This window comes from Podarcis vaucheri (assembly GCF_965113315.1).
Source record: "Podarcis vaucheri genome assembly, chromosome: 2".
In the NCBI taxonomy this organism is placed as follows: Eukaryota; Metazoa; Chordata; class Lepidosauria; order Squamata; family Lacertidae; genus Podarcis; species Podarcis vaucheri.
The window spans coordinates 47,118,726-47,136,501 of NC_138760.1; the positions used below are offsets into that span (position 1 = coordinate 47,118,726).

The 17,776-nt window shown below is 42.2% G+C and overlaps 1 protein-coding gene across 3 annotated transcripts in view; it reads right to left on the reverse strand.

The window, feature by feature from the left end:
• Positions 1-17,776, reverse strand: part of STXBP2 (syntaxin binding protein 2) — a 36,734-nt gene that overhangs the window by 18,691 nt on the left and 267 nt on the right. Inside the window, exon 2 of one of the 3 annotated variants that reach the window (XM_082212235.1) lies at positions 15,524-15,664. The exons of 1 other annotated variant lie outside the window; for it this stretch is intronic. Coding sequence is in view for 1 of the 2 variants with exons in the window: in XM_082212234.1 (XP_082068360.1) it covers positions 17,483-17,660 (178 nt within the window). In the remaining variant the exon portion in view is untranslated. Of the gene's footprint in view, positions 1-15,523; positions 15,665-17,482; positions 17,676-17,776 lie in introns of those variants that run through there. One more of the 3 variants, XM_082212234.1, reaches the window with a different exon arrangement.

The following is a 17,776-nucleotide window of genomic DNA, read 5'->3' on the forward strand; positions in this document are numbered from 1 at the left end:
GGCAAAGTGAAAATTCTTTGGAGGAATCCAGCTGCCAAACTAGAGCACTGACTGAGAAAAGGCAGCGAAAAGTACACAAGGGGGCAACCAAGTCAGAAAGACCCTGGATATGCCACCGGCCACATTACCATAGACAATACAAATAAAATGGTTCTGCCTCTGCCTTAAAAAAAAAAAAACCCAGGCATATACTAGGGGCTGTGCCTCTGCTTGCTCTGCTCTCCAGCTCCTTACCATTCCTGCCACATTAACTCCATGGAGCTTCCCCTTCCCATCCCATGCAACTATTAACCTTGCTTGTCCCCTTCCCAGCCACATTTCTAAAGCCACTTTTCTATTCCACAGCCTTGTTTTGCACCCATTTTCACCTTCACCCCCATGTCTATGCCTCCTCTCTTCTTTTCTTTGTGCAACCCCACCTGCATGGTAAATTCATGTATTTTCCTCTTCCCACACACTGAAATTACTAAGCATCCATTTCATCCTTTGCTCAATTATGAATCCAACTTTTCCTATTTTTCAGATCCTTTCATGTCCCTGCTTTCATCTTCAAACCCTTTCCCCGTGCCTCCTACTCCTTCCTTTTTCTTTTTCTTTTGCAAGCCCCCTTTCCACCTCCACTCCTTTTACTCCCTTCTCTTCCTTCTCCTCAATTTCTCAATTTTCCCTTGCGCACAGGACACCCCCCAATTTCCATGCCTCGTCATCTCTCCTATTCTGCAGCCCCTTTGCGCACACACTCCAGGCTGTATCTTTAAGATGAACAGAATCATAACAGCAAGTCTGTCAGGGCTCATCCACACTTCTTTTTGTGCTGAGTTTCTAGGTACAGTCATGCTTCATGTTACGTTCTTTCAGGTTATGTCCCGTGGCGACCCGGAAGTACCGGAAAGGGTTACTTCCGGGTTTCACCGCTCGCGCATGCACAGACGTGAAAAATGACATCACATGCATGCACAGAAGCAGCGAATCGCAACCCATGCATGTGCAGACGTGCCGCTGCGGGTTGCGCTCTTTTCATGTTGTGAACGAGCACGGGTCACGTTCGCAACCAGAGGTACCACTGTATAGGTCTGGGCTTCACAGGTCTATGTCTGAGTGTGGTGTTTGTGTGTGTGTCCCAGTGCTTCCCCCTGCATTTTATTGCTGAATCGGAGTGGCGGTGGGTATGGCAGACTGTTTTAGAATGCTGGCTATGAGCCTCATGTTCTGAGCAGGACAATGCCATAACACTTCAGGAGGGGCAAAGCTGGGCAGCGGGCAAGAGCTGAAAATGAACAGCACAGAAGGCATACACAGCTGGAGAGACTTCATTATTTGGATAAACTGTGGGTGGTCTGTTTCATGCTCCATGTCAGTGGACTATGTGCTTGTGAATCACAATCTTGGTGTTATGAAGACAAGAGGCTCAGGGCAGCCAAGAGGCTAGACGAGAGAGACAGTGTAAAAAACCAAATCACTTTGGACAATTCCTATCAGCATTGGGTGAGAAGACTAGGCCAGTGAACAGTTGGGGCTGGGGAGCATCTGGTAATGGAGGGGGTGTGTGGGGAGTGCCGAAATTTAACACAAGCAAATGCATATTAGGACCAACTTCTTATGTCGACCTTGCGGCTAGGTAATTTGACTTTGGATACAATTATCTACTGTTTATTCATCTCATCTATATTGTGCATCTAATAATACGCCACAGGAATTGTCATTTAATCAACTACTTTGGTATTTGCTACTGATTAGAATGTCTGCTGAGAAATACAATCCTTTAAGTGTGTTTCAGGCTTGTAAAAAAACAATTCCATTTTGTTTCATGACTGATGCTTCTTCCCTGACAAGAAGCTAAAACTCTTCTGGGCTTTTTGATGCTATGAGCTCACAGGACCTGCTTCAGATTCTGCTGTCTTCCCCCATGGTCTGCAAAGTATGCCCCCGCTCCAAACGTGAACCCCAAAACACAGCACTCTCCCTTTGCAAGATGAGGTCCATGACACCCAACCCTGGGCATCCTATATATTAAGAAGTGCCCTCAAAATGGGACTTTCTGGCAACAGATTGGCCCTTTCGACTTCAGGACCGTACATGGTAGCATGGATCAGATGCAGGATGGAAAAGCAAAGAAGGTGACTCCCCAAAACTAATCCGCCCTTCACCCTTGCCCTTTATTTTTAACTACGTCACATATGTCTCTTACTATTCTTGAACAGATAATGCAAGTTGCAACCAAAATCACAGCAAGCCCTTGTGCAACTAATTGTACATGTCAGAGAAATTCTCATGAGCAATCCTCTTTCAAACTATCTTCTATGCAAGAGACACACTGCCCATTGCACACAAAGTGTTTCTGGTAAAGCAGGGAGGGAGGGAGGCATTCCAAACGAGGAAGCAGTGGGTGGGGTGCTTAACCCTTTCCCCGCTGGCCACTTCCCCCTCTGAAATTCACTCCTCATCCGTTTCCTTTCCTCAGGGTTCAAAACACAGGTAAACACATACTTGCAACCTTATGGCTGGGAAGAGGAGAGAGGGAACAAATGTAGGAGGGGGCTTGGAGTAGAAAAATGACCAATTCTCATCCCTAACCTCCAACTATGGGCTCATCTCAAAGATGCATCAAGAAAAGCAGTCACACAGACAGCTACATGCTTTTTGTAGCTTGTTTCTAAGCCACAGTTAAGTCCTTGTTTGAACGACGTGGAGCAATGGAAAACTGTTTATGTCAATCATGCTACTATAATTAAAGAGCTTCTCTATTCTTCTATTAACCAAGTTTAGCCTCAACTCCAATTTCAATTAGCTCAGCTCTGCTATCTGGCAGTTTCCATTCCACACCTGCTTTATGAGAAAGAAGGGAAGGTTGCTATCATACCAACACCTGGCAGCTAGCATTGAAGTGCTTACTGCATTAGGCACCATGATAAGCAGAACAGAACAGAACAGAGAACTAGTCAAACTGGACCTTTTGGAGTATGAAAGGCATACTGGAAATGCTCCCATTCCTGTACGATCAGTTTTAGATATCACCTGCTCTAGACATGTCCCAAGGCATGGTCTGAGGGCACCTGATGCAGCCACCTTGCTGAAGGTAAGCAGGTCTGGGTCTGGTCAGTGGTTGGATGGGAGACGTCTTCAGAATCTCATGTGCACAGCTTTTGAGTTCCACAATGGAAAAATATGTAATAAATAATGCCATCCCCACCAAAGGCACTAGCTAACATGCTACAACAAACAGTTTTCATAGAACATAAGTTAGCAACATAGCAATAACGGCATGGACACCGTCCACATAGCAAATCAGGGAAGCTGAGACTCACAGTTGCTTTCTCCAAGGACATTTTCAGATATTGCAAAACCAGAATTGTTATACTGGAACGGAATGTCTCCAGAGTGACTTATAATCATCTGAAAGTGATTATTGCTGGACTAGAAGTGTAGAGCTACATTTTTATCTGCTCAGTCAGTTATTGCATACACAATGCAATCCTAAACATGCTTACTCAGAAGGAAGTTGGATACAACCAATAGAATTTGGAAGAAACTAAGTTCTACTCAGGAGAGACCTACTGAAATTCAAGGATCTAAGTTAGCCATGTCCAGTCATTTAACTGGGTATGTTCCAAGTAGGACTAACACTGTATACCACCCACTGGAACTTACTCTCTGGTAAGTATGTTTATAACTAGCCTGACAGTTCCAGAATCATCCCAAAATAAGTATCTGTTCCTTGTTTGTTGAAAAACAAATGGTTTTTCAGGTGGCACAGTATCTCAACAGGCAACAATGACATGGAACAAAGTTCTAGGAAGCAGACACCAGAAGCCAGTTGTTAAGCCAATGGGAATCTAACTAATCAGAGTGTATTCGTCAGACAGAACCAAGTCAGAAACTAAGAACCACACTGACTTTTACAGGCAGACTGTTGAAAATTGTGGCCTTCCAGATACTATTGGATCTCAATTCCCATCAGTCCCAGCCAGTGTGGAAAATGGTCAGGGGTGACAGGAGCTGGAGTCCAATAACAGCTGAAGAGCCAGACATTCCCCACCCCTGACTGGATGTTAGAAGGGAGACAAGAGAGACATATGGCCCTATGGGATGTGTGCATGTGTAATACAAAAACTGATTTACCTAGCCTCCCAGAGGCAATTTCTACTCTCCACTAGTGGATATCGTTGCAAATCTGTTCTATTCCATATGATGTATTCTTGTCCTGATCCAAAATGTTAAATAATAGTAAAGGTTGCTATGGAAGTCAACCAACTGTCTTCATGGGGAGTGCAAGTAATTCAAAATCAGCTCAGCAGGTGTCACTGACATAATCATGGACTGCCATTCAGAAGTAAAGACAAGTGTGAACAATGAGAGATCCCTCTCCATAGAGACCTGACCTTGTAATGTGGTGACAGAAAGTGGCCTTCTCAGGGAAAGAAGGTTTGGGCAGTCTTCCAACCTTCCACCGCAGTAGAAAAGAAGCCTTGAATCCACACAGTTCCTCTAAATGAAACACATTTGTTTCTCTTATGTCTTTTAGCCACAAAGACCCAATCAAACTTTTGAAAATGCAAAATTCACATAGCATCTTTGAAAAGCAACCATGCCTGGGAAACAAGAAGCACTTGTATGTAGACTGAAATAAAAGGCAAGAGGCAGCCTGGGTCTACTCCTAGTCTGAGAAAGTGCTAGCATAAGACAAAGATACGAAAAGGGGCTTAGGCTACAATCTGCACACACTTATCATATTTTTCACTCCATAAGACACACTTTCCCCCTCCTAAAAAGTAAGGGGAATTGTTTGTGCATCTTATGAAGCGAATGCTGCATGGAGGAGGGACGTGTAAGCAGCTCCTGTCCGCTTTGCTGCTTTAAAGTGAGCCACAGAGGAGGGAAGGAAGGAGAGCCACAGCTCCCATCCATCCCTCCTCCGTGGCTCACTTTAAAGCAGCAAAGCAGGCAGCTCCCCTTCTTTCCCTCCTCCATGGCTCACTTTAAAGCAGCAAAGCGGACAGGAGCAGCCCGCTTTGCTGCTTTAAATAGTTTAGTACAACATTTGATTCAGAATATTTTTTTCCGTGTTTTTCTCCTCTAAAAACTAGGTGCGTCTTATGGTCAGATGCATCTTATGGAGCGAAAAATACTTTATCTGGAAGTGAGCCCCACTGAACTCTACTGAACAGTTCCAAGTGCACATGAATAGGATTGTGCTGTAAGGATTGCCTGGCACATGAGAGGCACCAGTGCCATCACACCAGCGTCATTGCACACGCATGGTGGACTGATGATGCAGAAGTTCATAATGCACTAACAGCTTTGGCAGAGAGCACTGCCAGAGGATCACCCGCTAACCCTGCATAATCTACCAGGAAACACCTTGTAATTGCAGATGTCCACAACATTTGGTGCCAAAGATCTGAAACTATTAATATAGCACAGCTATTTGCATCCCAACTAGAGGACAGGGATGACAACTGTGGGTAGTGGAGGAAATGAAAGGCTTTGCGTATCACATCTAGCTTCAATTATGGGAATGGGACAAAATTTCAGAAAGTCTGAAGGCCTCATTTCTCCAACTTCTACTTTTAAATCACAATTGAATAGAATTTCCAGAATGTGACATGGGGAGACTGTCTACAGCTTTGCAGTGTGAATAACATCACGGAGCATATGAAAGAAGCCTTTTTTCAGCTGAAGGGAAGCAAATTGATACTACAGTGAAAATTCAAAGTGCAGCCACTTATGCAGCATATTCTCTTTCCTTGGATGTTTTCAAGAAAGGTTGGGGACTGATCTGTTAAACATGTCTTTGGGAAAGAATGCTCTTTCTCTGAGCCTTTTAGTAGCTGATATAATCAAAAACTACAAAAAGCATACCTTATAAAGCAAGAGAGAGCATTTGTTGCCAAGCAACAAAGGAGCAAGTTGACCCCGCAAATCAGCTTGCAAGTACAAACACTCAGTACAGTCCTTAACCCAAGATAACAAACATTTGCAGACACAGGGCAACACCCTGGTAAACCTTGGACACTGTATCAGGATATCCAAGGTGCGTACATAAACGTCCCCAATTAAGAAAAACAGAGAAACTACCCCAGACAGAAATGTAAGAAAACTTCCTTGATCACCAATTCTCTTCTCTTCAAGGTGTATGAGACCAGTAAAATAAATTTTGTCTCACAGTGAATCATCACAAAGGAACAGGCCAGTCTGGCCTGCTTGCTGCATCTTACAAACACTTGCTTTCCTCATGTCAGGAAAAATAACCCTCTTACAACACTGCCAGCCTTGACACGCAGTAACAGCTCTTGCTATAAACATCTAGTAACCAATACTATAAAAAGAGGCCAGTCAAGCATCTCAGTCCAAGAAACCTTCATTCACCACCAGTTGGGAGAGCGAGCAGGCTGGACGTCTGTGGCCTTGAAGCTGTTTTACAAGTACAAAAATTTCTCTCTCCACCTCCTCCTAGACTGCCCACCGTTAGGTAATAATTACCAGGCTACATGGGCAGCAAGTCTGGTGAGCTGCCTGCCCTGAGGGGAGTGAATCAGTATAAAATCATTTCACATGCCTACTTGGTGTGCAAACTAAGCTTCAGATTTATTCTGCAATATCAGAATCAAGTACAGGCACTATGCAAAATGGCCTAACTATGCCTTCATGGTGACGTCACTGGATTTAGTCAGAATATCACACTTCCTGCTTTTATTTCTATTTTTGGACAAGTCCGATTTTTATACATATTAACATTGTGACTCTTTGGCATTTATAAAAATAAGGACCCCCCCAAAAAAAAAGTTTAAAAGGGGTGGGGGTCACAAATCTATATTTAAACATGAACACAGCAAAAAAGCAAAAATCCAGATAAAATGTGTAATAACTTAATCTATATGACTCAAGAACTGTATTGTGCACTCCAAGGGGAATATAAAAATAGATCAAATGGGAAACAGCTACCTCAAAGATTTTTCCAGGCGAGAGGCTTAAATTGGTGCTTGTCTTCCTTCTGATAATCATGAAAGCACCTTTTCTCCTAGCTCTGCCTGAGACAGGCCTGCTCCCATGGAGCTCTCCTGTAAGACTTGTGAAAACTAGAGTAATTATTTGTCGCTCTGCTGGCAAGTTAATCCAGCACTTAATAAGCTCTCATATTTCTCAGTCTCATTTGCTTTTGTCCTTAAGGGGGGTTCTGCTCAAAAAACCATTCCCAGTTACCCACTTGCGACCATCTTGCTGAAACAGTTCTCTTGCCAAGTACCACTGAAAGAAACCAACTGCATTTAAACATTCACACTTTTTCAGTTAGAGAAAGAGGCCATTTTGTACTTAACCAGTTATATACTTAACTAGTTTTGAGACGGCCAAGGGGGAACCAGGCCTGCCTTCCACACTGAGCACAGGAACTCAGCAGAACAGACCCCCCCGCCCCACCCCACCCCACCCCCGTACAGATACTCAGCAGCTCAACTAGAATTTTCCATTCTTGACTCAACTAAAACAGGCACCTATTACTTATCCAAAATAAGTGCCTATTTACATGCACATTTCACTGAGAGAGTAATAAGATTCTGAACCCATAATCCCCCTGCCTAGAGTGTAACAAGTGATTAAAAAGTTCAAATAAAAAATAAATTATCAAGCAAGCAAGCCTCTACACAGGCACCAATGTAGGGCAGCAACAGAAACCCAAAGAAAGTTCTTTCATTTCTTAGTAGTGTTCAGAAGACTTTCCATTTGTGGCAGGAGAAACAGAAAGCCTGATGAAATGATGCCTTCTCAGTAAATTTACACATGATAGTGGCTTTCACACTCCATGAGAGAGGATTCAGAAAACTAGCAGGCTGTCAACAATGTGTGTCGTCAACTAAAAGGTGTACAAGGCATTTGTTAATGTGGCTCCTGCTGCATTGTAGCTTTCAGCATTGTACTGTACAATTCAGCAGAACTGCTAGAATAACAAAAACAAAACCAGTTTGCAGTTCTGGGAAAGTAGGCTTGAAAGAATGCATGCATGTTAAAAATCTGAGAAGCCCAAGGGGAGATAAGCGATTACAGCAGCCAGCGGAGCGGCTTTCCTTGTCTTCTCTTCTTCCTGCACCTCTTCCCAGATCTAGCACCCAAGAGCCAATGAATGGTGGCAAGAAGAAAACTGATCTTGGTCTGGGGAGTTCCAGGCCTATAATGCCCACTTATAATGTACAGGGTGGTCTTGGGACAGTTGCCACCTCTTAACTGATATTCTAGGGAGGAATAGCAGTAAGTTTGGGACACTATGTTTCTTACAGAAAGGATGAGGTGCTAAATTATGCATGCAAAAGAACAAACTACACATACACATACCATTTTTTGTGGGGGGAGGAAAAAACTGGCTTAATTTTTATGATTTATCCAAGCTTCAGCATTTCTTGGAACAACTGATAAAGGAACAGGCTATACTCAGTCCTGATTACCGTTCTATTACTTTTGAGTACCCAAAAATTATAAGCTCTAGATTGCAGCCACCCTTCGCCAGCCTTGCAATATTCATCCCAGACACACTCAGACATTAATGATGGAAAAAAAGGTTTGACCCTAGTCTGTGGGGTAAAAAAAGAATCTACATTCTAGAAGAGGATTTAAATGTGTTCATAAGCACCAGTGTGTAATATATAAAAAAGTTGCCCTTGAACAAGTTTCATATCTGAAATGTAACAAACTGTTCTCCTTGCACCACTTGAGGGATATTTTTCTCCCCCAGCCCCATTTCTCTCTCTTCTTTGGTACTGATTATTTTGTTCCTCTGGAATTTTAGATGCCTGGTTTCAGTTCCAGCAACAGTCCCAAAGTAACAACAAGGAAGCCATTCAAGGCTTCAGCTCCCAGCTAAGAGATGAGGATTACTTTCCCCAGTCTCCCTTCACAAGTAATTCATCCCATGACTTCTGTTTAGAGACCTCCAAGCTTCCTTGGTACTATCTTGGATCATTTAATGGGGATCCCAGTTTGACTGCATTACACCATACAGAGGACTGGAACTCCTCCTTCACATTTAAAAAAAAATCATGATGGCAGCCTGCTCCATGAGGCCCAATGATCATCATTTACAATGCATACCTATAAAATGCACTCTTTATCAAGAAGCAATCAATCTCAAGCGCCTTCTAGCAGAGTCTGGACCTTGAATGTTACCAGCTGAATGAAGAAAGACATTAGTCTAAATATATAAACTGCCCATGCCTGCATTTGCATATAATGAAAGCTATGCTTATAATCGTTTTATTGTTAATTCTTAATTATATGACTTTGTAGACTCAGCTTATAATGGTCTCCTCTCATTGAGATGAGATGTTTTGTTCTGTGTTCTAGTATTAAATTTATTGCTGCTGCTGATACTTATTTTTTATGAGCCACTGTGGGATGAACTTGAATGGAAAGCGGCACAGAATCAATCAATTATAGGAACAAGCTACTATCAGTCTCAATCTCATGCATTCCCTTCTCTGGTGTTGAAACAAGCCTGTTTCATAACCCAAGATGTCGATGGCTGCCTGGTGTGGATCTACCATATGTTGAAGCCAGTATGTGAGATTGTCCAGTAAATCTCCACTTTGGCCCATGTCATACCATTAAAAGGCAAGGAAAGGGTATGTACGCAACAGTACTTTCCAGAGCTTTTGGTCACAAATTAATATTTTTTTTAAAAACTTTCAATTCGCAGCCACCCTTCTCTGAACAAGTCTATATGTTAGATGAATCTGGAACGAATAATTGCAAGTAACAACCCCTAATCTTCCATCACAATGGAGGGTAAACCAACAAATTCCAAGCAAACCCTAGGCTTGGGTGGAAAACTTGGAAAACATTGGCGATTATGTTCCACCCTTCCCTTTTGTGGTCTGGAATCAAACAACAGCTCGACAATACAAATCCAAAACTAGATAACGAGGTATTACCCTAACAACAATCTTCATACATCACTGGAACTTCAAGAACTAAAACGACCATAGCTGAAGAATCAAGTTACCCTGTTAAGTGCTTTTCCACATGGAATCAACCAGCTACTGCTATTTGTTTTTCTACCTCAGAGATGGGGAACTGGATATTGCTGGACTGTAACTGCCATAATTTGTGGCCATTGGTCATACATGCAGAGACGGATGGAAGTTGGGAAGTTCACAGGTTCCCATTCCCTGTTCAGACAAGTCCCACCAACACTAATACTGCTTTTTAGCTAGTGCTCCTTCTGCAGTTACTATTTTCAAATCTCATTTTTTTTAAAAAAAACACAACTTAGATGGTTGCCTTTAGACAAGAACTGCCTGCAGGTGCCAGCGATTCTGTCCAGCATGCAGATAATACAGTGGCTTGTTACAGTGAGATGCATGCAACTCTAGGGAGACTGCAGGCATGACTTCATGCCCACTACTAGTCCCAGCTAGCTGGGAGTAGCGGAAACATGGGGGTTGAGTAGGAATCAGATTGGGCAGGAGCAGAGATGAGGAGCAGCCTATTCCCATATATATATTTGTGTGTGTGTGTGTGTGTGTGCACGCGCGCGCGCGCATGCTGTTTTAACCAATTTTCTTTAAAAGAGGACAGATAAATAAAATGGTGAAGTGGGAACAAAACAAACCACATTTCTGAGAATCACAGCGGGAAATGGCTAGAAATAGGGCTGAAGCCATCAGTACATTAGGTGACCTATTTGAATCTATTAAATGGCTGCATCACAAATTAAAATAAGAGCCTCTTAAGTGAGTCAGACCCTTTCCTGCTGTGGTCACCAGGACCTGATTTATTTTTGCTGCTCAATTCTTCTTGGAGCTCCCTCTATACTGTCCTGCTTCTGAAGGATTTGATCAGAACACTCATGCAGAATTAAGCTAGAGTGGAGTTGTTCTGGGCAGGCAAAGGGGAGAAAACACACACAGGTGACCTTAATGTCCCTTTAAAGTAGACTGCAACACAATGAGAAGGGCAGAAAAATGCCACAGAGGCTTTAATATGAACAGGTTTACTATGGTTGGAGTCATCAATACGAACAGGTTTACTATGGTTGGAGTCAACATACAGATTGAGGATTGAAGAAGAGGCCTGCGTACATCACTGTACTTCCAACTCAAGCCCACTGCCTCATTTCATGGACAGTGTTAGAAATTAGCCAGGCACCAGGCGTGTTTTGCAACTGGTGCAGGTCCAATTGTGACCATGTAGAGATTTCTAGATGCCAGGCTGGCGACTGACATCTCCAACTGGCTGGCCTCTCCAGCTTTCCGAAGCAGGTTAGCAGAAGAACTTCTTTATTGCATTTATATCTCACCTTTTCCCCCCAAGGAGTACATGGTTCACTCCCCTCCTCAGTTAATCCTTGCAGTGACCCTGTGAGATAGGTTGAGAGGCTGTGACTGGCCCAAGGTCACCTGGTGAGCTTCATGACTGAGCGGGACTTTGAACTCTGGTCTCTCAAGTTCTAGCCCAGGGGTCTGCAACTTTTAAGACAAAAAGAGCCACTTGGACCTGTTCCCAAAGAAAAAAAACCTGGGAGCCGCAAAACTCATCATTATAAAAATAACTTTTTTGTCATTTTTTTATTATTTCTTTGTTTGACCCCTCAGAATTACTCCTCCTCATAGAAATAAACGTTAAATTAACAAGTTACCAAGTTACCTTTTTTGTGTGTGTGTTCTTCACTCCCCTTCAAAACAGTGACCAGCGTACATGTCCCCTTTCAATGCAGTGACCAGCGTACATGCCCCTTACAATGTAGTGAGCGGGCGGGCGAGAAGGTGATGTTGGGACAGTGCGTGACTAACGCACACACCACCCCCATGCGACGTCACAGCCGGTATAGCGCCCGCCACAGTGGGGAGTGTCGGGGCGCACAATGCGCCTCCTCCCCTCGCTAGTATCCGCCCCGGAGCCACGGCAAAGCTGTAAAAGAGCCACATGCGGCTCCAGAGCCGCGGGTTGCAGACCCCTGTTCTAGCCTGACACTTGAACCACTACACCACACTGGCTTCCTTGAGTACTTTTCCTATGGGGCAGCTATATAAATTAAGAAGGTAAATAAATATGGGGAAAGCAAAATGTCATTTAGAGAAGGATCTGAAGAATTTCCCTTGAAGCTTGAATTTGTTTTATTCTGGATTGTTTTATTTGATGTTTTAAACCACTTTGAGATTTTTTCCCTTTAAAATATAAAGTGGTACAGAAATAATATGAATAAAATAATTTTTTTAATCCCATTGGAAAAAAGGCACCTAGACATTCTAGTTTGACGACCACAACCTAGGTTTAAGGTGCCATTTGGTGATTAGTTTATATAGCTGAGATTCTAACACCGTCCATAAATTTGCAGACAGTGGACTGCTTCTACCTATAAGAACCTCATACCGTGACAATCTGGTTAATTTCTAGAATGCTGCAGCAGATTAAACAAACTGAAATGGATTGCCCCAGGGTTTCCAGTCACATGAAGAGCACATTTTGGACTGATGGTTCCCAAAGTGTGTAGGCACCACTCCCTGAGGGGCAGTGGGATTACGGACTAGAGCAAAACACCTTCCTCACATTGTATTGTTGATTGTTTCATTGTTGATTGCTAAATCTGGAAAGCCAAATGCTACTGGTGAAGAACTCCTCCTACCAGCAGTTAATGAGGTTCTGAGTGCTGTTTTGCATAAGTCACCACACCATATAATTAAGATTATTCTTCTCAGCAACAATTCAGTGCAAAGACGCAAAGATGAAATGGCTGAGAATGTTGAAGAGACATTGTGCAGCTTACTGAGGACAACAGAATTCACATTACTGCTGGATGAGTCAATTCCGCCAGGCAATGAATCTTTGCTTCTCGCTTATGTGCGCTTTATAAAAGATGAAAGTTTGGCTCCAGAGTTGTTATTTGCAAGGCAAAGAGAAACAGATACAAATGGGGAGTCAATATTTCTTATTAACTCTATTCAAGCACAATATAGGCTTTCTCGAGTGACACCAATTTCCATATATATCTGAGCTAGAAGAGAAAGGTGGGATAAGAAATGATGATCTGCAAGGTTATTTTACCGCCTGGATATACTGCATATATGTTTGAGTGATTTGGGGATGTTCTTTTGGTGGTAATTCCAGATTGGGTGATAAATCCATTTTCAGATACTGAGGAAGTTGGGGTAATGGAGGAAGAACTAACCAAGCTACAAAATGACTCTGAGCTGAAGTCAAAGTTTAAGAAATTGTACAAAGAGTTTTGGTTACTGAAGGATTCTGCACTATGAACAGTAGTTAAGAAACTCACTGTTGAATTTGCAACATCATATTTGGTGGAACATGGTTTAGTGTGGCCATAAAACCTGTCACCAAGCAAAGGAATCAACTCCAGATTCCTAAGCACAGTGATTTAAGACTCCTGTTAAGTGACTTTAAACCAGACATTTGGAAACTGGTATCACTTCATCAAGCCCATCCATTGCACTGATGAGTTACTGAACAGTGAAGTAGTTACTATATGTGGTACCTCTTAAGACTCTTGTTAAATGACTATCAGACTTTGAAAAGGAAATTCATGAATTCTGCTAAATTAATTAAACTAAATAGCTCAAACTGGATTTTTAATAAATATGCAATTAATTGTTACTTTTTGAATTTTATTGTGTTATTACCTTCCTTAGTGTGTTGTGAAAACTGCTATTCTGAATAATGCTTTTAATATGGTAGGGTAGGGGGAACTGGGAATCAGTTTATGGAACCAAGGAGGCAGTGGCCCAAAAAAGTTTTGGAATCACTGCTCTAGATGCACAGAATGGCCTTTCAGACCTTCACAGTAGAACACACAAAGGTCACAGAATCATTTATCAGATAATTGTGAAGTTGGAAGGGACCACATGGGTCATTTAGTCCAACCCCCTGCAATGAAGGATTTTTTTGCCCAAAGTGGGGCTTGAACCCACAACCCTGGGATTAAGAGTCTCATGCTCTACCAACTGAGCTAATACCAGCTTATTAGGTGTGATCTCACTCCTCTTCCAGATGTTAAGTCTATGTTTGATGGAGAAGTTCTAGAATCAGCCACTCTTTTGGAATTTGTAATACTGCAAACTTAAAAAAATTAATCAAAATCAACAGAAGATCTGCTCAAACTAACAGAGTTAAACAATGCCACACGGTTATGCTGTTGAACTCAGCAGTTCAAGCTCCACATTCTGTTACTACTCAGCTACTTATACTGTGGTTGTATGGAGTGGAAGAACAACAGTTCTCGTTCTTTAGCTACTGGAGACTAAAAGCCATCATCAAATCCTTTGAGAGAGACTGAAACTTGATTTAGTGGTTATTGCACCAAACTCTCACCAGAAGCAAGCAGATGAGAACTATTCTAAGGACTCCGTATCACATACCTGTTATTATTTTGCAAATGGAAGTAGTGTCTCAAAATAAGAGCCCACCTGCAAATTCTCAGTTATTGGCTTGACATTTCAGCAAAGGAAGAAGCAAGACTTACAAAATTATTATCTTTAAGAGCAAGCGTAAGCAGTCTAGATAACGACTGTTCTTAGCAGTGAAGGCTTCCCCTTTACTCAGAACCAATTCACACTTCAAACAACAAGTATGTTTTATTAAATGCACATCACTTTCTACAGCAAAAAAAGTGCAAAGGGAAGACGTGCATTTCTAAACATGCAGTGACATTAAGTCATTTTAAATGTCATGTCTATGATACAAACAAAAGTTCTTCAACTGATTGACAGCCTTAATAATTTGAAACGTTCCTTTTCTTCCAGTAGTTATCACTGTACGTAAGCCATGAAGAATGAAGGCTATACTATGCAAATCTACAAGGTTTGGCTCTCGGCAGTTTTTTATGTCAAGTGCGCAGAGCACTGTGATTCTGGTAGTTGCTAGACTTTAGTAGATTTAATAAGTGTTAGAATGAAACCGTTGTCAGTAAATTCAAACAGGAAGAAAAGGTCAGAGTCTCATAATGCTCATAAACCACCACCATCATCATCTCTCTCTGCAGAATGAATGTATTAGGTCTGTTCACATATCCAGTAGGAATGAAAACAAACCTAAATACATGTCTTGCTCACATGGCACTTGAAGCACTGGAATTTGCTCTGGGAAGGTTCAGTTAAAGCCCCACCTCTCCTAAGGACTCATTTTGTGGCTTCCAGCAAAATTCTCTTTCTTAACCTCAGGTCCCTAGTTGTTAATAGCAACACCAGTTATGTATCTTTCATGGCACTATCACTAACAATAGGATTTTGTAAGACACACTTCTAATTAAGATTGCTTCATACTACTACTTGTAGGTGAATTAGGAAATCTCCTGATGTTTCCTTAAGGGAGGGTTTTAATTCAGTCAGTCTTCATTCATCCATTGGGAATTCAGTGGCCTAGTTGCTACATACAGGGAGCAGGGGAAGCTGTCAGAATTTGAAGAAGTGTGCATGCACACGAAAGATCATACCAATAACAAACTTAGTTGGTCTCTAAGGTGCTACTGGAAGGAATTTTGTTTGTTTGTTTGTTTCGACTAAGGCAGACCAACACGGCTACCTACCTGTAACTAGAATTTGAAGGGCAGGGGTTCTAAAACAGTACTAACATCCCACAGATTATCTTTTCCATGTCACATTTCTATAAAGTAACACTCATTTGCTGCATCATGCATGGAATAACCCAGTGATGACAGTCAAAGCACCTGTAAGTATTAGAGTGTGCAACAGTTTCAAGATTAGCCAATTACTAATACAATGCTTTAATTAAACACCATCTTGGGGTGCTCGCAGGCACAAGCTTTCTTGCATAAATTTTTATGCATTAGTTTTATGCATTTAGTTGCTTGCAGCACTACAGTGGAATTCTACCTGATTCTCTCTCTTGCTGTACCCCACTAAGAAAACCTCATTGGACAATGCTTAAGAAGCAGTATATAAATTACTGGAAAAAATAAAATAAAATAGTAATGTTTTGGCTCCACACCATTATCTTTGGATTTATTTGGTTTGATCCTGTTTCCTGTCCACCCCAGTAGGCAGAATGGGATGATGGGATGGGTCCAGAATTCAAATAATTTGTCTCTGCTATCACTCCCCTCATTCCTCCCACTGAACCACCTATGTTTTCAGAGCTTATAAACAAGTGTTTCGAACACCTGCATGCACTCCTTTAAAAACAACAATACAGGCCATCAGAAGTGCAGAATGTTAAGATCTCATAAGTCTCACTGACCAATGCAGGAACTGATTCACCCTCTCTCTTTTCCAACCCTCTCCACACCTTTGCCCCTCGCCACTGCAAGCAGGTAGGGATTAGTACCCAGAGGGTAACATCCATAAAATGCAGCCACTTTGTGTAACAAGCATCAAAAGAAACTACAAGAATTATTAGAACAATCATTCATCTTCTCTCACACAACAGTTGACTAATAGAGACAATAGTTTACTTTACCTTATTTCAGCACATTTACATAAAATTAGCATTACAAGCTAACTGGTTCTGTATCATCTGCCTTGATTAAATCTGGTCTTAACCTGCTGCCAAACAAGAAATCAAGAAACTTATAGCCCACTCTTAGGATGTTTACTCAGGAATAAGCTCAAGGATAATTGTGCATAGTAGGACTGTAACCTAAGAGTAAAACCACCCTTGACTGTTCAAACTACTTTTAATTGTAAGGAATTATCATACAAATGAGGAATAACAAGCACCTTGGCCAATCCCTACTGTTGACAGAAACTTTGGGTCCAATCTATGATGTTGTTATTCTTACAACCTGTCCCAGTTTCTGTTATACCAGCAAGCATCTCACTGTAAACAGAGTAAACTGATAACTTCAAGCAGACTGGAGTAAACTGTGCCACTCTTAATTTGCTACAATTCAGGGGAGGATGCTGCCAAATTGTGAAAGATTTAGCAAACAACTGTGAAGAGAAAGCAAAACAAAGGATACCAGGGCAAAAAACCCCAAGTATATTTAGCACAGGAAAAAAGATAAACTGAGCAGAGAGGACACATTTTGGCAGTTTTCAGATATTTAAAAGATCATCATCATCAAGATGGAGCACGATTACATATTCCGAATAGGCACTAAAAACCAGACAGAAAGAAATGCTTTTAAATGATAAGACATAATGTTTAACTTGTGTACTAAGGGTGGCGGAGGTGGGGGTGCATCCCAAGAACAGTTTAGTGCTGAAACTCTTTTAAAGATAAGGAGGAATCTCTTAGAGAGGAGGGTTCAGTGACCACAGTTAGAAGATTACATTAGGAATGCCTGATCACTTAATTCAGAATAAATGGATAGAATCAGAGTTGGAAGGGATCTCCCAGGGTCATCTAGTCCAACCCCCTGCAATGCAGGAATATTTTTGGCCAACGTGGGGCTCGAATCTTGGACCCCCTGAGATTAATGAGTCTCATGTTTTAGTGTACTGATGGTGCACAAGGGAAGAATACGAATACTTCAGACGGCACTGCCTAGGAAACACCAACCGGAGTTTTAAAGCCCAATTCTCACGTTCTAGAAGAAGAGGGTCGGGGGCCTGCCCTCGCCAGGGAGTGCTGCTATCACCGAGGCACCTGTGACTACGCCCAAAAGCGCAGAGATCTCGTGTGGGGACCCTCCCCCGGAAGACACAATATGAAATATGGGGGGGGGGGGTGAGGGAAAGAGGGGGGCCAGCAGCGTCCCCCATCTTGACGGGGCAGAATCGCTCTCCGCGATTGCGTGAAAGGCTGTGTGACAGGGAGGAAACGACACCCTTTCATCCTCCCCACCCACCCCGTGAAAGCCAAGAACTGCGCGCTCTCT